The sequence below is a fragment of the Oncorhynchus masou genome, chromosome 32, assembly GCF_036934945.1.
Source record: "Oncorhynchus masou masou isolate Uvic2021 chromosome 32, UVic_Omas_1.1, whole genome shotgun sequence".
NCBI classification, from domain to species: Eukaryota; Metazoa; Chordata; class Actinopteri; order Salmoniformes; family Salmonidae; genus Oncorhynchus; species Oncorhynchus masou.
In genome coordinates this window covers 2,693,073-2,703,072 of record NC_088243.1, presented here as the reverse complement: position 1 = coordinate 2,703,072, position 10,000 = coordinate 2,693,073, and the positions used below count along the sequence as shown (strand labels likewise).

The window sequence follows — 10,000 nt, the reverse complement described above, 5'->3', positions numbered from 1 at the left end:
AACCAGCTTCATGAGGTAGTCACTTGGAATGTATTTCAATTAACAGGTGTGCCTTGTTAATTTGTGGAATTTATTTCCTTCTTAATGCGTTTGAGCCAATCAGTTGTGTAGTGACAAGGTAGGGGAGGTATACAGAAGATAGCCCTATTTGGTAAAAGACCAAGTCCATATTATGGCAAGAACAGCTCAAATAGGCAAAGAGAAACGACAGCCCATCATTACTTTTAAGACACGAAGGTCAATCAATGTGGAAAATCTCAAGAATTTTGAATGTTTCTTAAAGTGCAGTTGAAAAAAACATCAAGTGCTATGATGAAACTGGCTCTCATGAGGACCACCACAGGAAAGGAAGACCCAGAGTTACCTCTGATGCAGAGCATAAGTTCATTAGAGTTACCAGCCCAAATAAATGCTTCACAGAGTTCAAGTAACAGACACATCTCAACATCAACTGTTCAGAGGAGACTGCGTGAATCAGGCTGCAAAGAAACCACTACAAAAGGATGCAAATAAGAAGAAGAGACGTTAGGACGTCAGACCAGTGGATTTCTGTACGTTGGTCTGATGAGTAGAAATTTGAGATTTTTGGTTCCAACCTTTGTGTCTTTGTGAAACACAAAGGTGAACGGACGGTCTCCACATGTGTGGTTTCCACTGTGAAGCATGGAGGAGGAGGTGTGATGGTGTGGGGGTGCTTTGCTGGTGACACTGTCAGTGATTTATTTAGAATTCAAGGCACACTTAACCAGCATGGCTACCACAGCATTCTGTAGCGATACACCATCCTATCTGGTTTGTGCTTAGTGGGACTATCATTTGTTTTTCAACAGGACAATGACCCAACACCTCCAGGCTGTGGAAGGGCTATTTTACCAAGAAGGAGAGTGATAAATTGCTGCAATTGCATCCACAATTACCCGACTTCAACTCAGTTGAGATGGTTTCGATGAGTTGGACCGCAGAGTGAAGGAAAAGCAGCCAACAAGTGCTCAGCATATGTGGGAACTCCTTCAAGACTGTTGGAAAAGCATCCCAGGTGAAGATGGTTGAGAGAATGCCAAGAGTGTGCAAAGCTGTCATCAAGGCAAAGAGTGAAAATTTGAAGAATCTCAAATATAAAATCTATTTTGATTTGATTAATATCCTTTTGGTTATTACATGATTCCATATGTGTTATTTCATAGTCTTGATGTCTTCACAATTATTCTACAGCGTGGAAAATAAGAAAAATAAAGAAAAACATTTGAATGAGTAGGTGTGAACAGACTTTTGACTGGTACGGTATGTACAGTATCCTATAGTATGTGCTACGGTAATATCAGCTGAAACATGGGGTAGTGTAACAAGGGGCAGTGTAACAGGGGGTAGTGTAACAGGGGGTAGTGTAACAGGGGGCAGTGTAACAGGGGGCAGTGTAACAGGGGGCAGTGTAACAGGGGGCAGTGTAACAGGGGGCAGTGTAACAGGGGGCAGTGTAACAGGGGGTAGTGTAACAGGGGGTAGTGTAACAGGGAGCAGTGTAACAGGGGGCAGTGTAACAGGGGGCAGTGTAACAGGGGGCAGTGTAACAGGGGGCAGTGTAACAGGGGGTAGTGTAACAGGGGGCAGTGTAACAGGGGGCAGTGTAACAGGGAGCAGTGTAACAGGGGGCAGTGTAACAGGGGGTAGTGTAACAGGGGGTAGTGTAACAGGGAGCAGTGTAACAGGTGGCAGTGTAACAGGGGGCAGTGTAACAGGGGGCAGTGTAACAGGGGGCAGTGTAACAGGGGGCAGTGTAACAGGGGGCAGTGTTAGGGTTAAGGCAGGTATATCTGAGGATAATTGGGATAAGAATTAGCTGCCTGGTGGTTGACACGGTGCTGTGAGGCGCTACGGTACTGGAGATCAGATCAGGGCTCAGATGGGGAGAGATACAGCGAGCCGTTCCCGCAGACAGGAAATTGAGTAGAGTAGGTCCGAGCAGAGTTGGGGGGAGCCTGAGAGTGGAGCAGAGTTGGGGGGAGCCTGAGAGTGGAGCAGAGTTGGGGGGAGCCTGAGAGTGGAGCAGAGTTGGGGGGAGCCTGAGAGTGGAGCAGAGTTGGGGGGAGCCTGAGAGTGGAGCAGAGTTGGGGGAGCCTGAGAGTGGAGCAGAGTTGGGGGAGCCTGAGAGTGGAGCAGAGTTGGGGGGAGCCTGAGAGTGGAGCAGAGTTGGGGGGAGCCTGAGAGTGGAGCAGAGATGGGGGAGCCTGAGAGTGGAGCAGAGTTGGGGGGAGCCTGAGAGTGGAGCAGAGTTGGGGGAGCCTGAGAGTGGAGCAGAGATGGGGGGAGCCTGAGAGTGGAGCAGAGATGGGGGGGGAGCCTGAGAGTGGAGCAGAGTTGGGGGGAGCCTGAGAGTGGAGCAGAGTTGGGGGGAGCCTGAGAGTGGAGCAGAGTTGGGGGGAGACTGAGAGTGGAGCAGAGATGGGGGGAGCCTGAGAGTGGAGCAGAGTTGGGGGGAGCCTGAGAGTGGAGCAGAGTTGGGGGGAGCCTGAGAGTGGAGCAGAGTTGGGGGGAGCCTGAGAGTGGAGCAGAGATGGGGGGAGCCTGAGAGTGGAGCAGAGTTGGGGGGGAGCCTGAGAGTGGAGCAGAGTTGGGGGGAGCCTGAGAGTGGAGCAGAGTTGGGGGAGCCTGAGAGTGGAGCAGAGATGGGGGGAGCCTGAGAGTGGAGCAGAGTTGGGGGAGCCTGAGAGTGGAGCAGAGTTGGGGGAGCCTGAGAGTGGAGCAGAGTTGGGGGGCCTGAGAGTGGAGCAGAGATGGGGGGAGCCTGAGAGTGGAGCAGAGATGGGGGGAGCCTGAGAGTGGAGCAGAGATGGGGGGGGGAGCCTGAGAGTGGAGCAGAGTTGGGGGGGAGCCTGAGAGTGGAGCAGAGTTGGGGGGGAGCCTGAGAGTGGAGCAGAGATGGGGGGGAGCCTGAGAGTGGAGCAGAGTTGGGGGGAGCCTGAGAGTGGAGCAGAGTTGGGGGGGAGCCTGAGAGTGGAGCAGAGTTGGGGGGAGCCTGAGAGTGGAGCAGAGATGGGGGGAGCCTGAGAGTGGAGCAGAGTTGGGGGAGCCTGAGAGTGGAGCAGAGTTGGGGGGCTGAGAGTGGAGCAGAGTTGGGGGAGCCTGAGAGTGGAGCAGAGATGGGGGGGGAGCCTGAGAGTGGAGCAGAGTTGGGGGAGCCTGAGAGTGGAGCAGAGTTGGGGGGAGCCTGAGAGTGGAGCAGAGTTGGGGGAGCCTGAGAGTGGAGCAGAGTTGGGGGGGGCTGAGAGTGGAGCAGAGTTGGGGGGAGCCTGAGAGTGGAGCAGAGTTGGGGGAGCCTGAGAGTGGAGCAGAGTTGAGGGGAGCCTGAGAGTGGAGCAGAGATGGGGGGGGGGGGGGGGGTGGAGCAGCAACACTGGCAGTTCTGATTCAGATTACATGGAGCTCTTTGAAGGCATGCTGCCCCTGGCCCCTCGGGGCCCTAGACAAACAGAGACGGCCCAGTGGTGCCCCAACGGTGGCTTGGCGCTGCCCTGCGCACCAGCAATGTTGCATAGCTCATCACCACAGATCTAACCCTGTTAACATAGTTCAGGAACACGGGTCTAACCCTGTAGTGTGTAGTGTGTGGCCTGTAGTGTGTGGCCTGTAGTGTGTAGTGTGTGGCCTGTAGTGTGTAGTGTATGGCCTGTAGTGTGTAGTGTGTGGCCTGTAGTGTGTAGTGTGTGGCCTGTAGTGTGTAGTGTGTGGCCTGTAGTGTGTAGTGTGTGGCCTGTAGTGTGTAGTGTATGGCCTGTAGTGTGTAGTGTGTGGCCTGTAGTGTGTAGCCTGTAGTGTATAGTGTGTAGTGTGTGGCCTGTAGTGTGTAGTGTGTGGCCTGTAGTGTGTAGTGTGTGGCCTGTAGTGTGTAGTGTATGGCCTGTAGTGTGTAGTGTGTGGCCTGTAGTGTGTAGTGTGTGGCCTGTAGTGTGTAGTGTGTGGCCTGTAGTGTGTAGTGTGTGGCCTGTAGTGTGTAGTGTGTGGCCTGTAGTGTGTGGCCTGTAGTGTGTAGTGTGTGGCCTGTAGTGTGTAGTGTGTGGCCTGTAGTGTGTAGTGTGTGGCCTGTAGTGTGTAGTGTGTGGCCTGTAGTGTGTAGTGTATGGCCTGTAGCGTGTAGTGTGTGGCCTGTAGTGTGTAGTGTGTGGCCTGTAGTGTGTAGTGTGTGGCCTGTAGTGTGTAGTGTGTGGCCTGTAGTGTGTAGCCTGTAGTGTATAGTGTGTAGTGTATGGCCTGTAGTGTGTAGTGTGTGGCCTGTAGTGTGTAGTGTGTGGCCTGTAGTGTGTAGTGTGTGGCCTGTAGTGTGTAGTGTGTGGCCTGTAGTGTGTAGTGTGTGGCCTGTAGTGTGTGGCCTGTAGTGTGTAGTGTGTGGCCTGTAGTGTGTAGTGTATGGCCTGTAGTGTGTAGTGTGTGGCCTGTAGTGTGTAGTGTATGGCCTGTAGTGTGTAGTGTGTGGCCTGTAGTGTGTAGTGTGTGGCCTGTAGTGTGTAGTGTGTGGCCTGTAGTGTGTAGTGTGTGGCCTGTAGTGTGTAGTGTGTGGCCTGTAGTGTGTAGTGTGTGGCCTGTAGTGTGTAGTGTGTGGCCTGTAGTGTGTAGTGTGTGGCCTGTAGTGTGTAGTGTGTGGCCTGTAGTGTGTGGCCTGTAGTGTGTAGTGTGTGGCCTGTAGTGTGTAGTGTGTGGCCTGTAGTGTGTAGTGTATGGCCTGTAGTGTGTAGTGTGTGGCCTGTAGTGTGTAGCCTGTAGTGTGTAGTGTATGGCCTGTAGTGTGTAGTCTGTAGTGTGTAGTGTGTGGCCTGTAGTGTGTAGTCTGTAGTGTGTAGTGTGTAGTCTGTAGTGTGTAGTCTGTAGTGTGTAGTGTGTGGCCTGTAGTGTGTAGTCTGTAGTGTGTAGTGTGTGGCCTGTAGTGTGCAGTCTGTAGTGTGTAGTGTGTAGTGTGTAGTCTGTAGTGTGTCTGGGTTCACAAGAAGACACGCCACACAGACATCCATCCATCCATCCATCCATCCATCCATCCAGACAGACAGACAGACAGACAGACAGACAGACAGACAGCTGTGATTATTCCAGTATCATTGACATACTGTGACCTGTAATGTGTTGCAGGCTACTTTGAGGATGGCTGCCTCCTCTCTGTGTGTGAGAGCTCTGTCTTCTTGACCAAGGGTAAAACAGCAGAGTTATTATACAGGGTATGGTATGAGCTCATTTCTCCCCACAGCAGACCGATCCAACCCTAACCACCCATTAAGTTGGTGACTAAAAACGGTGACTAAAAACCCCAAACCCTCTGTCTCTTTCAAAACAAAAAAGGCATTAGAGTAGAGTGTGTCTGTCTGCTACGTAGGGGGTTTAACCTCTCTATCCCCTGCTACGTGGGGGATTAACCTCTCTTTTCACTGCTACGTGGGGGATTAACCTCTCTGTCCCCTGCTACGTAGGGGGTTTAACCTCTCTGTCCCCTGCTACTTAGGGGGTTTAACCTCTCTGTCCCCTGCTACGTGGGGGTTTAACCTCTCTGTCCCCTGCTACGTGACGGTTTAACCTCTCTGTCCCCTGCTACGCAGGGGGTTAACATCTCTGTCCCCTGCTACGTGGGGGTTTAACCTCTCTGTCCCCTGCTACATGGGGGTTTAACCTCTCTGTCCCCTGCTACGCAGGGGGTTAACATCTCTGTCCCCTGCTACGTAGGGGGTTTAACCTCTCTGTCCCCTGCTGCGTAGGGGGTTAAACTCTCTGTCCCCTCTCTGCCCCTGCTGTAACCATGTAGCAAATTATATAGTAATACCTGATAATAATTATTGCATTTTGAAGCGGGTAAAAATGGATAATGGATCGTATAATAACTTGAACACGACTGATGAGTAACGTGTCAGACAGGCGCCAACATGCCCCAGACAGGGCCCAGACAGGACCCAGACAGGCCCCAGACAGGGCCCAGACAGGGCCCAGACAGGCACCAGACAGGACCCAGACAGGCCCCAGACAGGGCCCAGACAGGCACCAGACAGGACCCAGACAGGGCCCAGACAGGACCCAGACAGGCCCCAGACAGGGCCCAGACAGGCCCCAGACAGGCCCCGACAGGCCCCAGACAGGGCCCCAGACAGGCGCCAACATGCCCCAGACAGGGCCCAGACAGGACCCAGACAGGCCCCAGACAGGGCCCAGACAGGCACCAGACAGGACCCAGACAGGCCCCAGACAGGACCCAGACAGGCCCCAGACAGGGCCCAGACAGGGCCCAGACAGGACCCAGACAGGCCCCAGACAGGACCCAGACAGGCCCCAGACAGGACCCAGACAGGCCCCAGACAGGCCCCAGACAGGACCCAGACAGGCCCCAGACAGGACCCAGACAGGACCCAGACAGGCCCCAGACAGGACCCAGACAGGACCCAGACAGGACCCAGACAGGACCCAGACAGGACCCAGACAGGCCCCAGACAGGCACCAGACAGGACCCAGACAGGCCCCAGACAGGACCCAGACAGGCCCCAGACAGGCCCCAGACAGGCCCCAGACAGGACCCAGACAGGGCCCAGACAGGACCCAGACAGGCCCCAGACAGGACCCAGACAGGCCCCAGACAGGCCCCAGACAGGCCCCAGACAGGGCCCAGACAGGCCCCAGACAGGACCCAGACAGGACCCATCTACAAATAGGAAAAGCATAATAACAACATAATAATTCACCCCAACCTTGCATGCTGCAGTAATAGCTGGCTACACACCACATTCCTATTTAACATTACTAAGGTAATGTAACTGGACAGCTTAATAAACCAGTGGACTAATATTGGAAAGCTCATGTTTCCCAGCAGACATAAACGGGGAGATCATTTGGATTAAGACACATTTAGATATTGCGGATAAAACATTCCCAGAGAGTTGATATCGACACAATACCAGAACACAACTTTGCATTGACATGTTTCTTGTGTCTGTGTGTACATGTGACCCCTGGGGAGCCCCTGTGTTTAAGCGTCATTGTGGAGGTCGTGTTGTTGCTAATCGTCATAGCCTGTGGTGGTCTGCCCGTCAGAAAGTCCAGGATCCAGTTTCAGAGGGTGATGTCCAGACCCAGGGCTCTGAGCTTGGTGTCCAGACCCAGGGCTCTGAGCTTGGTGTCCAGACCCAGGGCTCTGAGCTTGGTGTCCAGACCCAGGGCTTTGAGCTTGGTGTCCAGACCCAGGGCTCTGAGCTTGGTGTTGAGCTTGGGAGGAAACAATAGTGTTGAATGTTGAGCTGTTGTCAATGAACAGCATTCTCACATAGGTGTTCCTCTTGTCCAGATGTGTTAAGGCCGTGTGAATCGTGATGGACATGGCACCTTCAGTGGATCTGTTGGAGAGGTAGGCTAACTGGAGTGGGTCCAGTGTGTGAGGCTTATAACAGGACTGTAAAGGCAGAAAAATAAAAGTAAGGAAAAATTCAGATTTTGGCTGGGTCCTGTCTGGGTCCTGTCTGGATTTTGGATCAATGGGTTAAGTGTGAGTGTGTAAGGTGTACGTGAGTGAATCAGTCAGTCTGTCTGTCATGGTTCCATCTGCACTCTGAAAGGTCAAAGTGTCCTGGTGAATAACAGGCTGGATCCATCTGCACTCTGAAAGGTCAAAGTGTCCTGGTGAATAACAGGCTGGATCCATCTGCACTCTGAAAGGTCAAAGTGTCCTGGTGAATAACAGTCTGGGTTCCATCTGCACTCTGAAAGGTCAAAGTGTCCTGGTGAATAACAGGCTGGATCCATCTGCACTCTGAAAGGTCAAAGTGTCCTGGTCATTCCTGGGATAAGGAGGAGTGAAACTCCTGTGGAATATGTTGGTAATCATTACAACTTGGATAATCACATGACTGCAAGGTATGTCTTCAAGTTTTTATTTGTTAGGTCTTTGTTTGTCGTCGTTTCTTAGGTCAGAATTAAAGTGTAAGTCTGTTGTGGCAATTGATGCAGATGCAAGGCTTTCCTCAAGTGTGTGACAAAAACGAGTGATTTTAGGTTGTTATCATTTAAAAATATTTTTTTACCCAATTTGTAATGTAATAATGATTACATTAGGTGCAAAAACATTATTACGTAATGCTTGCAGCATATTTATTACATTATCAGTGTGTATTACATTATGGCTTTCAGTTCAACATCTACTGACCTCAGGATGAATGAATGAAGAGATGAAGAGACAAAGAGATAAAGAGATGAAGAGATTAAGAGATTAAAAGATGAAGAGATGAAGAAATGAAGAGACGAAGAGATGAAGAGATAGAACACACCATTTCCATTACCTGTATCGTCCCAGTCTTCATCATGGTCTTCATCATCTCCAGAAGACAGGGAATCTGTCGGCACGGAAAAAGACATGAAGACGTTCCAGTCTGGACAACAACATCAGACATGAAGACGTTCCAGTCTGGAGAACAACATCAGACATGAAGACATGAAGACATGAAGACATGAAGACGTTCCAGTCTGGAGAACAACATCAGACATGAAGACGTTCCAGTCTGGACAACAACATCAGACATGGAGACATGAAGACGTTCCAGTCTGGAGAACAACATCAGACATGAAGACATGAAGACGTTCCAGTCTGGACAACAACATCAGACATGAAGACGTTCCAGTCTGGACAACAACATCAGACATGGAGACATGAAGACGTTCCAGTCTGGAGAACAACATCAGATATGAAGACGTTCCAGTCTGGACAACAACATCAGACATGGAGACATGAAGACGTTCCAGTCTGGAGAACAACATCAGACATGAAGACATGAAGACGTTCCAGTCTGGACAACAACATCAGACATGAAGACGTTCCAGTCTGGACAACAACATCAGACATGGAGACATGAAGACGTTCCAGTCTGGAGAACAACATCAGACATGAAGACGTTCCAGTCTGGACAACAACATCAGACATGAAGACGTTCCAGTCTGGACAACAACATCAGACATGAAGATGTTCCAGTCTGGACAACAACATCAGACATGGAGACATGAAGACGTTCCAGTCTGGACAACAACATCAGACATGAAGGCATGAAGACATGAAGACATGAAGACGTACCAGTCTGGACAACAACATCAGACATGGAGACATGAAGACGTTCCAGTCTGGACAACAACATCAGACATGAAGGCATGAAGACATGAAGACATGAAGACGTACCAGTCTGGACAACAACATCAGACATGGAGACATGAAGACGTTCCAGTCTGGAGAACAACATCAGACATGAAGGCATGAAGACATGAAGACATGAAGACGTTCCAGTCTGGACAACAACATCAGACATGAAGACGTTCCAGTCTGGACAACAACATCAGACATGGAGACATGAAGACGTTCCAGTCTGGAGAACAACATCAGATATGAAGACGTTCCAGTCTGGACAACAACATCAGACATGGAGACATGAAGACGTTCCAGTCTGGAGAACAACATCAGACATGAAGACATGAAGACGTTCCAGTCTGGACAACAACATCAGACATGAAGACGTTCCAGTCTGGACAACAACATCAGACATGGAGACATGAAGACGTTCCAGTCTGGACAACAACATCAGACATGAAGGCATGAAGACATGAAGACATGAAGACGTACCAGTCTGGACAACAACATCAGACATGGAGACATGAAGACGTTCCAGTCTGGACAACAACATCAGACATGAAGGCATGAAGACATGCAGACGTACCAGTCTGGACAACAACATCAGACATGGAGACATGAAGACGTTCCAGTCTGGAGAACAACATCAGACATGGAGACATGAAGACGTTCCAGTCTGGACAACAACATCAGACATGAAGACGTTCCAGTCTGGACAACAACATCAGACATGGAGACATGAAGACGTTCCAGTCTGGACAACAACATCAGACATGGAGACATGAAGACGTTCCAGTCTGGACAACAACATCAGACATGAAGAAGTTCCAGTCTGGACAACAACATCAGACATGGAGACATGAAGACGTTCCAGTC

The 10,000-nt window shown here is 50.8% G+C and overlaps 1 protein-coding gene across 6 annotated transcripts in view; it reads right to left on the bottom strand.

Moving 5' to 3' along the window:
* fgfr3 (fibroblast growth factor receptor 3) overlaps positions 1-10,000 on the bottom strand; it is a 302,812-nt gene that overhangs the window by 170,385 nt on the left and 122,427 nt on the right. For 4 of the 6 annotated variants that reach the window (XM_064953089.1, XM_064953090.1, XM_064953091.1 and 1 more), the window contains exon 4: positions 8,292-8,345. The exons of the other annotated variants lie outside the window; for them this stretch is intronic. In XM_064953089.1, the coding sequence (XP_064809161.1) occupies positions 8,292-8,345 (54 nt within the window). The remainder of the gene's footprint in view (positions 1-8,291; positions 8,346-10,000) is intronic. 6 annotated transcript variants of the gene reach the window in all.